The sequence below is a fragment of the Rana temporaria genome, chromosome 2, assembly GCF_905171775.1.
Source record: "Rana temporaria chromosome 2, aRanTem1.1, whole genome shotgun sequence".
NCBI classification, from domain to species: domain Eukaryota; kingdom Metazoa; phylum Chordata; class Amphibia; order Anura; family Ranidae; genus Rana; species Rana temporaria.
In genome coordinates this window covers 379,121,129-379,141,844 of record NC_053490.1, presented here as the reverse complement: position 1 = coordinate 379,141,844, position 20,716 = coordinate 379,121,129, and the positions used below count along the sequence as shown (strand labels likewise).

The 20,716-nt window shown below is 45.4% G+C and overlaps 1 protein-coding gene across 3 annotated transcripts in view; it reads right to left on the bottom strand.

The window, feature by feature from the left end:
• Nucleotides 1-20,716, bottom strand: part of ADIPOR1 (adiponectin receptor 1) — a 45,380-nt gene that overhangs the window by 1,919 nt on the left and 22,745 nt on the right. For all 3 annotated transcript variants that reach the window (XM_040337831.1, XM_040337832.1, XM_040337833.1), the window contains 3 exons: nucleotides 12,615-12,786; nucleotides 11,871-12,057; nucleotides 2,616-2,803 (listed from right to left, as the gene is read on the bottom strand). In XM_040337831.1, the coding sequence (XP_040193765.1) occupies nucleotides 2,616-2,803; nucleotides 11,871-12,057; nucleotides 12,615-12,786 (547 nt within the window). The remainder of the gene's footprint in view (nucleotides 1-2,615; nucleotides 2,804-11,870; nucleotides 12,058-12,614; nucleotides 12,787-20,716) is intronic.

Here is a 20,716-nt window from a genome sequence, read left to right as displayed (position 1 = left end):
CTGCCGGTAGATCTGAGTGATCTGACAAGAACTCGTTTATGAAAACGAGAGCAGAGCTAGCTAGGGGCCAGGCCTCTCATAATCTTAAACATGATACATCCTGCCTTAAATAAGGTGCGATAGTGGACCGGCAGCCAATGCAAGGCACAGAGGACAAGGGCGATATGATCCCTCAATGGGACATCCATGAGTAACCTTACAGCAGCATATTGAATAAGTTAAAGCTTCTGCACTAACATCTTTGGCAATCCCAGATAAAGAGAGTTGCAGTAGTCTAGGCAGCTACCTATCGTGGCACAGATGACAGTTTTTCTGTCTGACATATCCAGATATTTAAACAGCTCCCTCAGGATTTTTAGCTGCCAGTGACACGCACTGACAACCTTTTTTACCTGAGGAGCCAGGGTTAAATCTGAATCTAGGATGAATCCCAGATCACGGACCTGGGAGGCCACCTCCAGAGCAGGCCCAAATGAGGGAGGCCAAGGTGGGGGGGGGGGGGGTGTCTCAGATCGCTGATCACCTCAGTTTTTCCCCCATTACGTTTTAGGAAGTTGGCAGACATCTATGTGTTGATGGCCTCCAAACAGCTGGCAAGGGTGGCATCAGCTATCTGGTTCCTAGGAAATTTTCAGGTAGACCTGGGTGTCGTATATGGCATAAACATGGTACTGGACGACATGGGACAGCAAGGGGCCTCATATAGATATTAAACAACAGGGGTGACAAAGCAGAGCTCTGTGGCACTTTGCAGTCCAGGGCGGTGTACTTAGAGTAAAAGGGGCCAGTCTTGACTCCCTGAACTCTACCCTCTAAAAAAAGGAGGCCAGCCATGCCAAAGCCGACCTGCTCATACCCAAAATAGATCTCATCTGCTCCAGTAAGATTCCATGATTTATGGTATCAAACGTGGCAGACAGATCCAAGAAAACCAGAGCTACTGAGTCACCCCTGTCCAAGCTATGAAGGACATCAATAATAAACACAGATGAGGCTCATCTCTGTTCCATGTCCAGGTCGTAATCCGGACTGGAATTTGTCCAAGAGATGGAGACTCGAGGTAAGCCTGTAGCTGGAGAACCTCCAAGCGCTCCATCACCTTTGCCACAAAAGGCAAGATGGAAATTGGCCTGTAGTTGCCCAATATGTCCAGGCCCAAGGTCGGTTTCTTCAGCAGGGCCAAGACCACGTCCAGCTTCAGAGTACACGGGACGATACCTGTCCTGAAGAAGCAATTGATTATCTCCCCCGATAAAGGGGGCCAAAAGGGCAGTAGATTTTTTTAACCGGCAGGACATGCATATAATGGAGAGGAAGATGGTTTCAAAGAGGCAATTACCTCAACCACCTGTATAACCGTAACCGATTTAAAACCGGGTAATCCAAGGGCCATCACTGTGTGGCCGATGTCCTTTTGCACAGTCTCCGGTCTGGGAATGTTGTCTCCAATGGTCTTAACTTTAGAGACAAAGAAGTCAGCGAGCTCCTGGCACCAGTCCTGTGACTCCTTGGGAGTGCTGTTGGCTGCCTTCCTGATTCGCTCCCAGAAGTAGGTCTTTTTAGTCTCCCTTATAGCCCTCTTATAAAGATAAAGATAGAGGGCCAACAGATGCAGCTCTTTGTCAGCTTCCAGAAGGAACTTCCGCCAGCGTCTCTCTCCCTGGTTGCCTACCCCTGATCTATGGGCTGCCTTAAAATGGTGGGACACAAACTGCTAAAGCAATGCAAGTTAAAAGTCAGACAACTTTTAGGGCAATAAAGAAAACAGTGAGTAAAGTTAACACTGCCTTTATAAGAGAACTGTAAATGTAACCGTTTTGAAGGCAACAGCATTCTTGTTAAATCATGTATAGAGAATAACTACTGTGGATTTTTACATTTGTTTATTTTTGGCGACTACATGAGCAGTTACATTGAAGGCTTTTTTTTACATCTGTTTACGTAGCCATAACTTGAACAGTTACATTGAAGGCCAAGTCTCTCTTTCTAAGCATGTTTCATGTCACATCAATATTTCAATATTTAGGGTGCACCATGGTCAGATTGTACAGCCCCCCACCCCACCCTTTCAGAAATTGGGGATTCTTCCCCCAACAGCTCCTGGCAAATTTGAGCACAAGAGTGGTGACATCACCAAACTTGTAGCTTACTGACACTTCCTCCGACATTGTAAATGAAGGGCCGTACCTCAGTACAGATCAGCGGTTGGAAAAACCATAGCACTGCACCTACGATACACTGATAGCTAGGCCTCTATGCATAAAAAAAAATAAATGCACATTTTTATAATATGGGTGCATTTATTTATTTTTTTACTTTTACAAATAGTGGCCTTAGCCTTTATTCTAGATATGTATTTTTCAAATACAGCATTTTTAAATCTGTATGTTATTTTCCACTTGCCTCCATGACCAAGTAAAAATTTTAATATGACTCAACAGAAGGAGGTTTCATTACAGTTAAATTGCCATACAACCAATATAAGCTAATCTTTGTGAAAGCGCTCAGAACATCTAAAAAGGTATACTCCAAGTTACAAGTGCTTGCCAGAAAAAAAAATACATTTGTGATAAAAATAAAAATGGCAGAAAACAAAACAGGCAGTAAATGTTTACCTGCGCGTGTTGGTCTATGCTTTGGCGTTGAAAAGCGGTCCCATTGTGCTACAACAATTGCTGTGATTCCTAGCACGCAGACGATGGACAAATATATGAGCCGTGGCTGAGGGGAGCAATAGAATGAGTAGTACAGCCAGGGCACAAAGCTTCCCATGATCAACAGCGCAATCCCCGAGTAATCGAGCCTGTAAAACACAAAATGACTCATCTGTTTCTATAACTGCATCTGGCTGAAACACACAGTACATTTTCACGGAGCACATAGCGGTAACACATTGCAGTGTTTACATAGCAGTCATTTTACATGCCATATCTTCAAAGTTTGTTATCGTATTACATACAGGTAGAATACCAGCCACACAGGGAACCCGTGTGTTTTTAGCGAGTTGGCCGACTTGCAACGTGACAAGGTGTAAAGCACAAACATGGTGCAACACTGCAAAGTAAGCTTTTTGCAGTGCATTTTTAGTTAAAAGTGATTTTTTGTACTCAACGTAAAATCCTTTTCTCCGAGTCCATGGATGGACACAGCTCCAGGAGAGGACTAGGCAAAAAAATGTTAGATAATTAAATACATGTTACATTAACAGTTGAACAGCCCCGCCCAGGGGGTGGTCCCTCGAGACATAACCCTCCTCACTGCAGCCTCAGTTCGTAACAAGCAGAACAAACCTAAAAAGGAGGGGTGGGTGCTGTGTCCGTCCATGGACTCAGAGAAAAGAATTTTTACGGCGAGTACAAAAAAATCCTATTTTCTCTTATCGTCCATGGACGGACACAGCTCCTTAAATCTTGACAAGTGGGACGTCCCCAAGCAGTGTCAAAAACGAGGGGTGGGAAATATATCAGTAAAACCAATTTTAACTTCACGCCAAAACAAGCAGAGCTCCTCAACGGAGGAGGTGCAACTTTAAACAGCCGCCGGCAAAAACTAGCGGCCGAAAAAAGCATCAGAAGATGCACTCACAGCAACCATGTAAATTCTGGAAAAAGCGCGAACGGACGAGTGAGTCGCCGCCTCGCACACCTGTGAGACCGATGCATGATGTAAAAAAAAAAATTAAAAAAAAGGAAGCACCAATTGCCCTGGTCGAAAGTGCCGTGACCAGGAAGGGGGGCCCGCCCCTTAAGAGCATAGGCCTATTTGACACCCTGCCTGATCCACGAAAAATGGTGGTCGACGAGACCGCCAGGCCCTTTTGTGGACCAGACACCAACACAAAAGACAGATAGAACTCCAAAACGGAGCCGTAGCAGGCTGGTACAGCCGCAAAGCGCGTACCACGCCCAAAGTATGAAAAATGTAACCTCCGTAGGATGCGCCGGCCAAGGACAGAAGGATGGAAGAACAATGTCCTTATTGCAGTGAAAGGCTGAAACCACCTTCGGAAGAAGGGAAGTTCGCGGGCGCACCACCACCTAATCCTTATGGAGGATCAAGCATGGCGGCTTGCAAGACAAGACCGCCAACTCAGAAACCCCTCTAACGGAGGTAAAGGCCACTAAAGGGGCCACCTTCCGAGACAGTGTCAAGAGAAAATCTCTCTGATGTTTCCAAAAGGAAGGTTCCTAAAGAACCGAGAGCACCAGAATCAAAACTCATGGGGGGAGAGATGGGCCAAGAGGGGAAAGTATATGACAAACCCCCTACACACAAAAAGGGACCCACCAGGGAACGGGCCCCAAACGGTGCTTTAAGCAATTTTTAGATCCACTCCAAGATGTAAAAACAGCAGGACCCTGGACACTGAGTACGTCCGTGGACGTCACGCCATCCCTTCGCCCAAAGAGATGTAGGCCTACCAGGTGTGACGATAGATCCTCTGGAAGAAGACTACCGTGTCCTCAGCATTGTTGAGATGACCGAGTTGGACAGACCCCCGGTCACTTAAAGTCTGGCTTCCAATAGCCATGTTGACTGTACAACAGGAAGAAGTATGGGACCTCGAGACAGAGGGACCTCCCGCCCTGGCAACCGCCAGGGTACCTCTGCTACCAGGCGCCCGATATCAGCGTACCAAGGACGTCAAGGTCAATCTGGAGCGATTAGAATCATTGGGATCTCCTCAGCCTCCACTCTGTGGAGCAGCCGAGGAAGCAACTACAATTAGGAACGGCAAAAAGTCGCCGATACAGACCCCACGGGGCCACCAGCGCGACTTACGCGTCTGTACCAGATCACTAGACCTGGCCACTAACTTCGACACCCTTGCAGTGGAGACGAGCGGCCAGGAGATCCATGCCCTGTGACGCTCACCTCCTGCAAGGGAGCCAAAACACCCCAAGCACAAAGACCAGTCGCCCTGGTCCAGCATTTGGCGACTCCAGTAGTCCGCCTGCTGGTATACCTGATGGTAGACCGAAGACACGGCCGTGGCGTTGTCGGGCTGAAACCAGATCGGACGACCTTGCAACCTCCTCGACCACGAGGAGAAGCATAGCCTGATCGCCTAAAATAGTAGGACAATGAATAGTAGACAGCACCTGGTATTCCCACTAGCCAGGCCCGACCCTGGGTAGCTACCGAGACCAGACCAGGTTCACAACCTGTAAGGCTGGCATCCGTCGTAAACACTGACCACTGGAAGGAAGAAACAACTTCCCAGACTGAAGAGTTCGGGATCTCCATCACCAACTCAGAGAGACTCCGACTAGGTGGCGCACCGGAATCTGATGATTTCAGAGACAAGAGATTTTTACCACCTGGACAGTATTTCCTGTGGAAAACCAGAGTGTGGAACTGGGCATACAGTACTGCCTCGCAGGAGGCAACCCACGGGCCCCGGACCAGCAGGCGCCCGGAGAGAAGACAGATTGTGTGCTGCCAATACATGCCAAGGCAGACCGACGGGCCAGGAGAGGAAGACACGAGGAAAGAACTTTGTTCTGTGGATAGGAGGAAACCCTATCTAGTACTTCGAAGAGACCACCTCACAGACCCACTGGTCGGAGAGCAGGGAGGTTTCACCGAATTGTGAACCTGCAAGCCACCCCTCCCACCTACAGACAGGGAGGGAAGGCTACATAGATTGGCAGGATTTGGGTGCCGGCGTGATCGGCTTACGCACCCAGGGATGGATTAGTCCACCAGCTGGGCCTTTGACGGCCTGGGAGGGTTGCCCCCTAAATAATACACACACACACACACACACACACACACACACACACACACATAGGGCTAGATTCAGATAGCCCGCCGTAACTTTGTGCGGGCGTAGTGTATCTCAGATACGCTACGCCGCCGTAACTTAGTGAAGTAGGTTCTGTATTCACCAAGAACCTGCGCCCTAAGTTACGGCGGCGTAGCGTAAATCTGTCGGCGTAAGCACGCCTAATTTAAATTGTGAAGAGGTGGGCGTGTTTTATGTAAATAAAACATGACCCCACGTAAATGACGTTTTTGACTAACGGCGCATGCGCCGTCCGTGAACGTAACCCAGTGCGCATGCTCTAAATTAACCCGCAAAAAGCCAATGCTTTCGACGTGAACGTAAATTACGCAAAGCCCTATTCGCGAACGACTTACGCAAACAACGTAATCTACGGAAAATTCGATGCTGCCCCGACGTCCATACTTAACATAGGATACGCCTCATATAGCAGGGGTAACTTTACGCCGGAAAAAGCCCAACGTAAACAACGTAAAAAAATGCGCCGGGCGGACGTACGTTTCTGAATCGGCGTATCTACCTAATTTGCATAGTCCTCGCATAAATCGACGGGAAGCACCACCTAGTGGCCAGCGTAAATATGCAACTAAGATACGATGGCGTAAGAGACTTACGCCAGTCGGATCTTAGCCAAATTCCGGCGTATCTTGTTTTATGAATACAGAAAAAAGATACGCCGGAGCATCCTAGAAGTTACGCGGCATATCAATAGATACGCCAGCGTAACTTCTTTCTGAATCTACCCCATAGTGTGTATGTATATTATGTAGGTGTATGCACACATGCCTTTGGAGGAAAACGGAGTACCCGGAAGAACCCATGCAGACACAGGGAGCAACAATGCAAGCTCCAGGCAGATTAGCGTTAGTGTCCGGATTCGAACCAATGACTCTCTTGCTGCCAAGTAATGGAATTAACCACTACACCACCGTGTGCATAAAACCATTCTGAAACAGAAGCCCTGGATAACAAGGGCGCAGCATTCAATGAAGCATCACAGACCTATATGAGGCCCTGGACCAGCTGGTCCACTAGCCTAATAACTTCGGTAGAGAGTCAGTGCTCACCAGACAGACGGCCGAGAGCGGAGACGTCACCAACAGCTCACTTCCCTAATGCGTATCGTGGCTGTGCATCATAGATACCCTATGATTAAGTGGCGTGCACAGCCACGATACGCGTGAGGGAAGTGAGCCGTTGGTGACGTTGTCTCCGCTCTCGGCCGGGAGTGGAGATACTACTGTGTTTGATGTCTGATGTTTCAGATCCTTAACTGAAATGTGAGTGTTTATTATGTCTATATTAAAATTATGCTGACGTTTTTACACTATTGTGAGCATTATTCCTTCCATATGTGCCTTATGGGGAGTCATTGATTCAAATGAAGAGGGGCTTGTACACTGGCCAAGCGCTGCCTTTGTGGAGTGAAGTTGATCTGCAACGCTGCTGCATTTGGAGGGAAAGAGGAGCTGCCATTGGGATTTCACACAAGGCTTATTTTAAGCCTCTTAGAGGTAAGAGGCTGGTGAGACTGGGCACGTGGGGAGTGAAGCACTTTCTGAGCTAGTTCTGAGCACTGCACATTTGGAAAACGTTGTGGACTTTACTTTTTACATATTTTTTTGCATGTTTGGATTTTTGATCCGGAATTTTGCACTTTTAATGCGTTTTTGCACAATTGCATGAAGATATTTATTTTTATTGTTTATATTGGACTCATTTTGCACATCCAGTGCCGTTTGCTGAATTTAGTTTCAATGTATGGATGCACCCGATTAGCACTTATTACCTATCACGCACCTTAGTGCTGCACATTTTTGATGTATTTTGTCATGCACTTAGTGCACGGAAATTGCATGGGATTTTTCATTCTGGGATTTTAGATTATTTATTTACTAAATTATTATTCTTAATTAGCGAGCGCCTCAACACATTATATATATATATATATATATATAATCTCTCTGTAATACTTGCACATTTCCCTGTGTTTTATCTCCTTAACCCCTTTCTGACCCTTAAACTCTTTCACTGCCAGAGATGTTTTTGCATTTTTCGCACACGTTTAAAGAATCATTTTAGGCCTGAAGACTACAGGGAGTGCAGAATTATTAGGCAAGTTGTATTTTTGAGGATTAATTGTATTATTGAACAACAACCATGTTCTCAATGAACCCAAAAAACTCATTAATATCAAAGCTGAATATTTTTGGAAGTAGTTTTTAGTTTTAGCTATTTTAGGGGGATATCTGTGTGTGCAGGTGACTATTACTGTGCATAATTATTAGGCAACTTAACAAAAAAAAAATATATACCCATTTCAATTATTTATTTTTACCAGTGAAACCAATATAACATCTCAACATTCACAAATATACATTTCTGACATTCAAAAACAAAACAAAAACAAATCAGTGACCAATATAGCCACCTTTCTTTGCAAGGACACTCAAAAGCCTGCCATCCATGGATTCTGTCAGTGTTTTGATCTGTTCACCATCAACATTGCATGCAGCAGCAACCACAGCCTCCCAGACACTGTTCAGAGAGGTGTACTGTTTTCCCTCCTTGTAAATCTCACATTTGATGATGGACCACAGGTTCTCAATGGGGTTCAGATCAGGTGAACAAGGAGGCCATGTCATTAGTTTTTCTTCTTTTATACCCTTTCTTGCCAGCCACGCTGTGGAGTACTTGGACGCGTGTGATGGAGCATTGTCCTGCATGAAAATCATGTTTTTCTTGAAGGATGCAGACTTCTTCCTGTACCACTGCTTGAAGAAGGTGTCTTCCAGAAAATGGCAGTAGGACTGGGAGTTGAGCTTGACTCCATCCTCAACCCGAAAAGGCCCCACAAGCTCATCTTTGATGATACCAGCCCAAACCAGTACTCCACCTCCACCTTGCTGGCGTCTGAGTCGGACTGGAGCTCTCTGCCCTTTACCAATCCAGCCACGGGCCCATCCATCTGGCCCATCAAGACTCACTCTCATTTCATCAGTCCATAAAACCTTAGAAAAATCAGTCTTGAGATATTTCTTGGCCCAGTCTTGACGTTTCAGCTTGTGTGTCTTGTTCAGTGGTGGTCGTCTTTCAGCCTTTCTTACCTTGGCCATGTCTCTGAGTATTGCACACCTTGTGCTTTTGGGCACTCCAGTGATGTTGCAGCTCTGAAATATGGCCAAACTGGTGGCAAGTGGCATCTTGGCAGCTGCACGCTTGACTTTTCTCAGTTCATGGGCAGTTATTTTGCGCCTTGGTTTTTCCACACGCTTCTTGCGACCCTGTTGACTATTTTGAATGAAACGCTTGATTGTTCGATGATCACGCTTCAGAAGCTTTGCAATTTTAAGAGTGCTGCATCCCTCTGCAAGATATCTCACTATTTTTGACTTTTCTGAGCCTGTCAAGTCCTTCTTTTGACCCATTTTGCCAAAGGAAAGGAAGTTGCCTAATAATTATGCACACCTGATATAGGGTGTTGATGTCATTAGACCACACACCTTCTCATTACAGAGATGCACATCACCTAATATGCTTAATTGGTAGTAGGCTTTCGAGCCTATACAGCTTGGAGTAAGACAACATGCATAAAGAGGATGATGTGGTCAAAATACTCATTTGCCTAATAATTCTGCACTCCCTGTATATAAACCCCCTAAAACATTATAAACATTATATTTTCCTGAAAGCAGGCAACCCTAGAGCAGTGTTTCTCAAACCTTTTACCTTTGAGGAACCCCTTGCAAAAAGTTTGAGATCTCGAGTGAACCCTTAAAATAATGTTTACATCTACAGCTCATGGAACATTGGTATGATTAGTAAACTGTTGATAACAAAAAATATTTGTAGAAATAGCATTAAAAAAAAAATTATAATAATAATACAAAAAACATACCTATTTTATGTGAAACTTCTGCTTTCTTTTTTTGCATGGGACAGGGCACATTTGGGTGTGAAGAAGCAATTGGGCGGCAAGTGCAGCCACCTGAATGCTTCAACCTGACAGGCAGGTGTCTGTCAGATTTTCACACAATCCTGCCTGTAAAACCTTACTGCTGTCTGGTCCGCAGAGAAAGAAGCTTACTTTGCAGTGGTACACCATAGTTGTGCTTTACACCTTGTCACGTTGCAATGCCGGGAGTCGAGCATTTCGATCATGTGATCACTGTGATAGAATGCTTTCCGGAGCCTGCTGGTTATGGTGTTGAGTGCGCGCAGGGACCCTGCACTCAACACAGCAACAGGTTTACATAGGGCCGCATTTATAGGGCCTCTTGGCGAGTTGGGAAGAGGTTAAAGACCCCTGCAAATAGGGAAAAATACCCGTTGATCTGCCAGAAATGCACCCAGCTCCTTATCTCTCCCAGCTGTATAAAATGTCACCGATATATAAATTACTGTAATAAATAAATAAATAAATACATACATACATTTGAAGTCACAGTCCTGAAGGAGTAAGCACTCCACCCTGGTTCATAGGGTAGTTTTTAAAGCAATACCTTTTTGCAAACCATATATTTGAATTTATATGTGAAAAGAGTCAAACTAATTATATATGTACTAAAAACACGGTGGGGGTTATTTACGAAAGGCAAATCCACTTTGCACTACAAGTGCACTTGGAAGTGCAGTCGCTGTAAATCTGAGTGGTTGATCCGAAATTTGGGGAAGCTCTGCTGATTTTTATCATCCAATCATGTGCAAGCTAAAATGCATTTTTTTATTTTCCTTGCATGTCCCCCTCGGATCTACAGTGGCTGCACTTCCAAGTGCACTTTGCACTTGTAGTGCAAAGGGGGATTTGTCTTTCGTAAAAAAAAAAAAAAAAAAAAAAAAAAAAAAAACCAGCTGCTAGCACTACTCACATCCCCATATGCATGTGCGCAAAAATCAATATATAGGAGTCCAGCGTTGAATCAGGAAATATAAGCAAATATCAAAAATCATTGAATCAAAACGTATAAAGTGCGTAATTAAATGTCCATGCAATGAAGTGCAAAAAAGTCCATATTAAAACAGGGAAAATTCCACAAATGGATGGTGATTGATGAACAACTAAAAATATATTGTAATCCAGGGGTTGACAAATTTGCTTGGAATCTAGGAGCCAGCTAAAAAAGTTAGGAGCCAGAAGACGCACCCCGTCCCGACGAGCTTGCGCGCAGAAGCGAACACATACGTGAGCAGCGCCCGCATATGTAAACGGTGTTCAAACGCAATTTTGAAGCGTGACATGTTGGGTATGAATTTACTCGGCGTAACATTATCTTTCATAATATTAAAAAAAATGGGGATAACTTTACTGTTGTCTTATTTTTTAATTAAAAAAAGTGTAATTTTTTCCCCAAAAAAGTGCGCTTGTAAGACCGCCATTTTATTCTCTAGGGTGTTAGGATAAAGAATATATATAATGTTTGGGGGTTCTAATTAGAGGGAAGAAGATGGCAGTGAAAATAGTGAAAAATTACATTGGAATTGCTGTTTAACTTGTAATGCTCAACTTGTAATACCAACGGCCACCACCAGATGGCGCCAGCTCACATCTGGTGGTAATAACTTGTAATACCAACGGCTCACCACCAGATGGCACCAGCTCACAAAAAAAAAAAAAAAAAGAAGTTTTTGTTTTTTTTGCCCACCTTCCAAGCCAAGTCGCCAGGACACTATTTCTAGTCGCCATGGCGACCTGGCGTCCGGGATTTGTCGATCCCTGTTGTAATCCTCACTCACTCGTGCTGCCCCCCAAAGGGTATAGGCTCACCCTCAACTAAGCAGGGTCAAAAACGCACTATTGGAGTCTTTTTTTCTGCATATGCACTGCCGCTTACATACTGAGGAGGAGATCTTGGGAGAAGTTTAGGAGCCAGCTGAGTTGTGTATCTCACCGAGTCCTGAGGTGGCTCACAGGTGTTTTTGACCCTGCTTAGTTGGGGAGGGGGTCGCACTCCCAGAGGCGAGCCTGTTGTCACACACCACAAGGTTTCCATCAGGATCTTTATGGCTCGAGTAAGGTTAAGTTTCACAAATGATTATCAAATCACACTTTTTTACTCTCACATTAGAATTATCACATACTCACTTTGAAAATGTGCGGGATACTTTTTCTGAATGGCAATACACTGTGTGGAAAAGCCACGAGAAACTTAGACATAAGACAGCTCCGAGAAAAAACATTCCAAAGACCACTTTCTCTTGGAGGGGAGCCATGAAGTACATGTTAGGTCTAAGCATAGTCAGGACCCCCAGGAAAAGGAACAGCACAAAACCTGCACGGTTAGAAAAAAAAAATAGCAAGTATGTCATTTATGGAAAACCAATAAAAGAACGTTATAGGTCTATGTCGACAAGTAAAAAAACAAAAACAAACTGGGGCTTCTTCATAACATGTACTAATTAACCCAATTTAGCAACTTGTTACTTTACAATGCTCATTAAAGTGGAACTACAGGCAAAATGTTTTTTCCCCCCCATTTTGAACAGAGCAAGGGAGGGTTATAACCTCTGACAGTTCAGTTTTTGCCATCTGTATCCCATTGAGGAGGTTTCTATTTACTTCCTGTCCCATAGACACAACAGAAAGTGAGAGCGTCTCCTTTAAGGACCCCCAGGTCACCAGAACTAGTGTCCCCAATGTAAGATTTCCCCTGTATTACTTTTCTGGAGACAAACCCCTTTCACTGTAAACAGTAAACAGGACAAATTGAGAGGGTGGGCACAGACCGTGATAAAAACAAACAGGTGTTCTATAATCCATCTCCACTTTGTCCAAAAAAAAAAAAAAGGGGGGGGGGGGAAGTTTTCCCAAATATTTTGGATTACTTACCTAATAAATGGGTCCAAATGTTTCCAGTCTCAGTGTGTATTCGGAAAATACTCCTGAAGCAGGCACGGAATGATGGCATTGGGGGACGGTGTCCATGAAGAAGATAGTCATTGTCTTTAAGCCAATCAGGAAGTATATCATATGGAATGACTCTCCACCGCCCTTCCCACACCTTTAAACCAAAGGAATAAAGAGAAAATGATAATGCAAATATCTGGATTGTGCGCACTGTGCAAAAAGGCCCCCCGAATAAATAGAATTTGGTTGGGTACAGAATAAGCAGGAAAGAAGATCTATTGATCGTGACCACCATGTACAGTCATGGTGTAATCAATTCCATTGTTCACTAAAATTATTTAAAATCTGGAAGTGGCCGAACCTGTAAAATCTGGCAACAAACTTTGCCTCCTGCTTTAAAAAAGCCATTGCCTCTTGCTTTAAAAATTTGGCAGTACAAGTTAAAAGTGACCCTATCACTAGGGTGACAAACTTTAAGGGTTAGTTCACCTTTACCAAAAAACTTCCTATGCGGATAAGTGTTGTCTGTAGCTAAAAATCAAACGATGCAGCTTTGATTAAGATGAATAATGTTCTTGCTGTACACGTAGGCCAATTACATAACTCATACCTGACCTGAAACCTCCCAGGACGTTGTCAAGAAAGGCCTAACTATTAGACCTCATGCACACTGGACATTCTAAAAAAGACAGTAGCGTTAGCGGTAGCTGTAGAATGAGTTTCAGTGTTTTTGCAGCAGTTTTTCTGCATTTTTTAGATGTAGCGTTTCTTAACAAAATGATACTCCCATAAAAGTTTATGGGCTCAAAAACACTGATAAACGCAGTTTAGCCACGTTTTTCAGGTGAAAAAATTCCTCTCAAAACCCACTAGTTCTGGGGGGGGGGGGGGGGGGGCACCGGGCACCCCTGCCAAAATCTGCTAATAACACCCTATTTGTGCATGGACACAAAGGATAAACATGCTGGAGAGTTTATTGGCTGCAGAAAAAAAAACATCTGAAGGCAAAAACAGCAGCTGTCAAAACGTCCAGTGTGCATGAGGCCCTATGCTGCGTACACACGAGCGTTTTTCATGACGTGAAAAATGACATTTTTTTAAATGGTCATTAAAAATGATTGTGTGTAGGCACCAGAGCATTTTCCTCGACGTGAAAAATGGGTATTAAAAATTTAGAACATGCTCTTATTTTTCGCGTCATTTTTTCACGTCGTGAAAATCGGTCGTGTGTAGGCTTTAACGACGTGAAAAAAAACGTGCATGCTCAGAAGCAAGTTATGAGTCTCTCTTTTTTATAATTTTTAACCTGCATGGTCACCCGGCTCTTCCTGTGGAGACCATAAAAATCATTGGTTTTTCTCAACGCACTTTTTCCGTTGTAACCATCAGGAAGGCCATCCTGATCAGTGATATGCAGCTGCTGAAGAGCATCCAATTGTTTATGATGCACAGTACTTAAAGTGTCAACCAGTTATAATTTATATTTACTTCAATCCCCATTAAATATATTATACAATAAAACTTTAAAACTTTGGCATGTCCTTATGTGACGGTGGCGGGACATCCACTTCTTCTAATTGGGTCGCAAGGCCTTCCTTCCGCTATCTGTGGTTGAAATGAAAAGGAGAAATATAATTTTGCCCCTGTACAAATCATTAGTAAGACCTCATCTGGAATATGGAGTTCAGTTTTGGGCACCAGTTCTCAAAAAGGATAATCGGGAAAATGGAGAAAGTGCAGAGAAGTGCAACCAAACTGAAAAGAGGCATGGAGGAGCTATGCGGAAAGATTAGAGGAACTGCATTTATTATTTCTTGAGAAGAGATTAAGAGGGATATGATCAACATGTACAAATACATAAGTGGTCCACATAGTGAACTTGGTGTTGATTTATTCACTCTAATGTCATCACAGAGGACAAGGGGCACTCTTTATGCCTAGAGGAAAAGAGATTTCATCTCCAAATACGGAAAGGTTTATTCACAGTGCTGGTAAAATGTGGATCAAACTCCCTACAGAGGCGGTTCTGGCCAGCTCAGTAGATTGGTTTTAAAAAAAAAAAGGCCTGGATTCTTTCCTAAATGTACATAATATAACTGGGTAATAACTTTTAAAGGTAAAGTTGATCCAGGGAATATCCAAGTGCCTCTCAGAGGATCAGGAAGGAATTTTTTCCCCTGCTGGAGCATAATGGATCATGCTAGGCTGGGTTTTTCCCTTCCTCTTGATCAACTGTGGGTATAGGATTGTGTATATGGGATTGGATGTTTTTTTATTTTTGGTTCAACTAGATGAACGTGTGTCTTTTTTCAACTTGACTAACTATGTAACTATGACTTAAAGCAGGGGTCTCCAAACTTTTCAACAGGAGGGCCACATTGAAGATTTTACAAGTATTTGGGGGCCGGAAAAAAAAATCAGTTATGTATTAAATTAAATGTATATATTTTACATGGATCGTTTTTGTAATCAGCATGATATGACTGAGAACAAAAGAGAAAAAACTTTAGCAAAACAACGCAAAGACATTCAAAATAAACTTGGGCCTTTAATTTTAGTCGAAGTAAAATAAAATCAGTCTGCAACTTTCAACACAGATCTGGCAATTTTGTGTAAACAGCAAAACATAATGTAAAGAATTTTGTGCTTCAGGTTCACAAAAAAAAAAACATGTTTACAAATTCAATGTGAACGATGGAGCTGATTTTTTAACTTCAAAATGTCACTGTACTGAGGTTTCAGGCTTGAGGAGCCAATTATTAGGATGGACTTCAAATGATCATCCGATAAATTTGCTCGATATTTGGACTTGACATACTTCATTTTTGAAAATGTTTGTTCGCACAGGTATGTTGTACCAAAGACTGACACAAGTCTACGAGCAAATTGCTTCAAATTTGGAAACTGCTCAGGCTGCAAAGATTTATAAAATTGGATCAAATTTCCTTCTTTATATTTGTCTTTCAGCATGTCATCTGATTGTAGGTCAATAATTTCCAATTGAAACTGACTTGGGAGTGTTTCAACATTGCAGTCAAATGGATTTTGAAACAGTTTTATATCATCTGCTCTACCATCAAGATCAGAAAATCGCTCCCGAAATTGTTTTTGCAAGCCCTGAATGATTACAGTTGCAAATGAAGAAGGAAATTCTGTTTTGCTCTCTTTATGAAATTTTTCACAACATGGGAAATGAACCAAATTATGGTCTTTCACCTGTCCTTCAAAAAGCATGAGTTTTGCCCTGAATGACTTGACATGCACAAATAGGTCACAAATCAAATTGGTTTCACCTTGCAATTTCAGATTCAGTTGATTCATATGGTCTGTCAAATCTGCAAAAAATGCCAATTTCCAAAGCCAGTCAGTGTTTGACAAAAGTGGGTCGGGTCGATTTTTTTCTGTTAGAAATGAATTAATTTCTTCTCTGAGGTGAAAGAAGCGTGATAGAACTGTTCCACAACTAAGCCATCGAACTGCTGTGTAGTAAGTCAAGTCAATGTACTTTGAGTCAATTTCTTTTAGAAAATCACGAAACTGGCGATGATTAAGCCCATGAGATCGAATAAAATTTACTACTGAAACAACAGGTTTCAGAACACAAGACATATCCAGATATTTTCCACACAATGCTTGCTGATGGATAATGCAATGCAGGAACATGGGCTTTGAGAATCCACCAACCTCGCAAGTTTTCATTATTTGTCCAACTAAACCTTTCTTCGCCCCAGACATGTTTTTTCCTCCATCAATTGTCACACATTGCAGTTTATTCCACTCCAGGTTATATTCCGTCACAGTTTTTTGCAGTTCTTTGAAGATGTCTTCTCCAGTTACTGTGCTGTGCATGCTATGCACTGATGCTAACTCTTGTGTGACATCAAATTCGCTGTCGACACCACGAATGAACACTAAAAGTTGTGATGTATCACACACATCAGTTGACTCATCAAGTGCGAGAGAATACACAAGAACATTTTTTGCTTTTTCTGCAATTTGATTAACTATATTGCTTCCTATATCGTCAATTCTACGAGCAATAGTATTAGGTGCAAGACTTATAGTTTTGAACAAATTAGCTTTTTCTGGGCATAACTCTTCCACTGCTTCCATCATACACTCCTTAATAAGATCTCCGTCCGTGAATGGTTTTCCTCTTTTAGCCAAGGCATAAGCAACTTTATAACTGGCCCGAGTTAAAGCTTCATTTTCACTTTTCTTTTGCGTAAATAGAGCTTTTTGGGAAAGCAAATTGCGTTGCATCAATTGAAATTTTTCCGAACGCTGTTTTCCTGTGAATTTAGAATAACTTTGCTCGTGTTTTGTCTCATAGTGCCGACGCAAATTGTACTCCTTCAAAACTGCAACATTTTCATTGCATATGAGACACGAGGCTTTATCGCCCGCTTGTACAAAAAAGTACTTTAGGTTCCATTGTTCATTAAATATGCGGCATTCGCTGTCCACTTTTCTTTTCTTTTTTCCTTCCATAACTGAAGGAGATATCTGAACAAGGAAAAGATTTGAGAGTTTACGCTTACATCAGAGTCCTCATCATAGTCCCCCCTTATGTCTGTGCCATCCTCCAGATCCCCATTATATATGTATCTCAGATCACATCTGTGTCCCCATCAGAGTCTTCCACACGTCTGCGACCTCATCATAGCCTTCCACACGCCTGTGTCCCCATCAGAGCCTTCCACACGTCTGCGACCTCATCAGAGCCTCCCACACGTCTGCGACCTCATCATAGCCTTGCACGCGCCTGTGTCCCCATCAGAGCCTTCCACACGTCTGCGACCTCATCAGAGCCTTGCAAATGCCTGTGTCCCCATCAGAGCCTTGCACACGCCTGTGTCCCCATCAGAGCCTTGCACATGTCTGCGACCTCGTCATAGCCTTCCACACGCCTGTGTCCCCATCAGAGCCTTCCACACGTCTGCGACCTCATCATAGTCTTCCACACGTCTGCGACCTCATCATAGCCTTTCACACATCTGTGTCCCCTTCAGAGCCTTCCACACATCTGCGACCTCATCATAGCCTTCCACACGTCTGTGTCCCCATCAGAGCCTTCCACACGCCTGTGTCCCCATCAGAGCCTTCCACACGCCTGTGTCCCCATCATAGCCTTCCACACGCCTGTGTACCCATCAGAGCCTTCCACACGTCTGCGACCTCATCATAGCCTTCCACACGCCTGTGTGTCCCCATCAGAGCCTTCCACACGCCTGTGTCCCCAACAGAGCCTTCCACACGCCTGTGTCCCCATCAGAGCCTTCCACACGCCTGTGTCCCCATCATAGCCTTCCACACGCCTGTGTACCCATCAGAGCCTTCCACACGTCTGCGACCTCATCATAGCCTTCCACACGCCTGTGTGTCCCCATCAGAGCCTTCCACACGCCTGTGTCCCCAACAGAGCCTTGCACACGCCTGTGTCCCCATCAGAGCCTTGCACATGTCTGCGACCTCGTCATAGCCTTCCACACGCCTGTGTCCCCATCAGAGCCTTCCACACGTCTGCGACCTCATCATAGTCTTCCACACGTCTGCGACCTCATCATAGCCTTTCACACATCTGTGTCCCCTTCAGAGCCTTCCACACATCTGCGACCTCATCATAGCCTTCCACACGTCTGTGTCCCCATCAGAGCCTTCCACACGCCTGTGTCCCCATCAGAGCCTTCCACACGCCTGTGTCCCCATCATAGCCTTCCACACGCCTGTGTACCCATCAGAGCCTTCCACACGTCTGCGACCTCATCAGAGCCTTCCACACGCCTGTGTGTCCCCATCAGAGCCTTCCACACGCCTGTGTCCCCAACAGAGCCTTCCACACGCCTGTGTCCCCATCAGAGCCTTCCACACGCCTGTGTCCCCATCATAGCCTTCCACACGCCTGTGTACCCATCAGAGCCTTCCACACGTCTGCGACCTCATCATAGCCTTCCACACGCCTGTGTGTCCCCATCAGAGCCTTCCACACGCCTGTGTCCCCAACAGAGCCTTCCACACGCCTGTGTCCCCATCAGAGCCTTCCACACGCCTGTGTCCCCATCAGAGCCTTCCACACGCCTGTGACCTCATCATAGCCTTCCACACGTCTGTCCTCATCGGAGCCTTCCACACGTCTGTCCTCATCGGAGCCTTCCACACGCCTGTCCCCATCGGAGCCTTCCACACGCCTCTGTCCCCACCGGAGCCTTCCACACGCCTGTGTCCCCATCAGAGCCTTCCACACGCCTGTGTCCCCATCAGAGCCTTCCACACGCCTGTGACCTCATCATAGCCTTCCACACGTCTGTCCTCATCGGAGCCTTCCACACGTCTGTCCTCATCGGAGCCTTCCACACGCCTGTCCCCATCGGAGCCTTCCACACGCCTCTGTCCCCACCGGAGCCTTCCACACGTCTGTGTTCCCATCGGAGCCTTCCACACGTCTGTGTCCCTCATTAGAGACTCCCCATCATCTGTGTCCCCATCAGCAGCGTCCCCAGCAATATCCCCGTCGCCACAGCCATGTCCCCATCACCACAGCCATGTCCCCATCACCACAGCCGTGTCCCCATCCCCACAGCCATGTCCCCATCACCACAGCCGTGTCCCCATCCCCACAGCAGTGTCCACAGCAATATCCCCATCAGAACAGCAATGTCCCCATCATCGCTGATGGGGACACCGCTGATGGGGACACCCGTGTTCCTATCAGCGGTGTCCCCATCAGCACAGCGGTGTCCCCATCAGCACAGCAATGTCCCCATCAGCACAGCAATGTCCCCATCAGCACAGCAATGTCCCCATCAGCATCGCTGATGGGGATGCCGCTGATGGGGACATTGCTGTGCTGATGGGGACATTGCTGTGCTGATGGGGACACCATTGATGGGGACACCCGTATCCCCATCAGCACAGCAATGTCCCCATCAGAACAGCAATTTCAGCATCAGCACAGCAATGTCCCCATCAGCGGTGTCCCCATTAGAAGCTGATGGGGACGCCGCTGATGGGGACATTGCTGTGCTGATGGGGACACCGCTGATGGGGACACCATTGATGGGGACACCCGTGTCCCCATCAGCACAGCAATGTCCTTATCAGAACAGCAATGTCAGCATCAGCACAGCAATGTCCCCATCAGCGGAGTCCCCATCAGCAGTGTCCCCATTAGCAGCTGATTGGAACACCACTGTGTCCCTATCAGCGGTGTCCCCATCAGAAAAACAATATTCCCATCAGAAAAACAATATTCCAATCAGAAAAACAATATTCCCATCAGAAAAACAATGTCCCCATCAGCGGAGTCCCTATCATCGCTGATAGGGACACTGCTGAAGGGGACGCTGCTGTTGGGGACATTGCTGTGCTGATGGGGACACCGCTGATGGGGACACCATTGATGGGGACACCCGTGTCCCTATCAGCGGTGTCCCCATCAGCACAGCGGTGTCCCCATCAGCACAGCAATGTCCCCATCAGCACAGCAATGTCCCCATCAGCACAGCAATGTCCCCATCAGCACAGCAATGTCCCCATCAGCACAGCAATGTCCCCATCAGCACAGCAATGTCCCCATCAGCACAGCAATGTCCCCATCAGCACAACAATGTCCCCATCAGCACAGCAATGTCCCCATCAGCACAGCAATGTCCCCATCAGCACAGCAATGTCCCCATCAGCACAGCAATGTCCCCATCAGCACAGCAATGTCCCCATCAGCACAGCAATGTCCCCATCAGCACAGCAATGTCAGCATCAGCACAGCAATGTCCCCATCAGCACAACAATGTCCCCATCAGCACAGCAATGTCCCCATCAGCACAGCAATGTCCCCATCAGCACAGCAATGTCCCCATCAGCACAGCAATGTCCCCATCAGCACAGCAATGTCCCCATCAGCACAGCAATGTCCCCATCAGCACAGCAATGTCAGCATCAGCACAGCAATGTCAGCATCAGCACAGCAATGTCCCCATCAGCATCTGATGGGGACATTGCTGTGCTGATGGGGACACCGCTGATGGGGACACCCGTGTCACCCTTAAGCACAGCAATGTCCCCATCAACGATGTCCCCATCAGAAC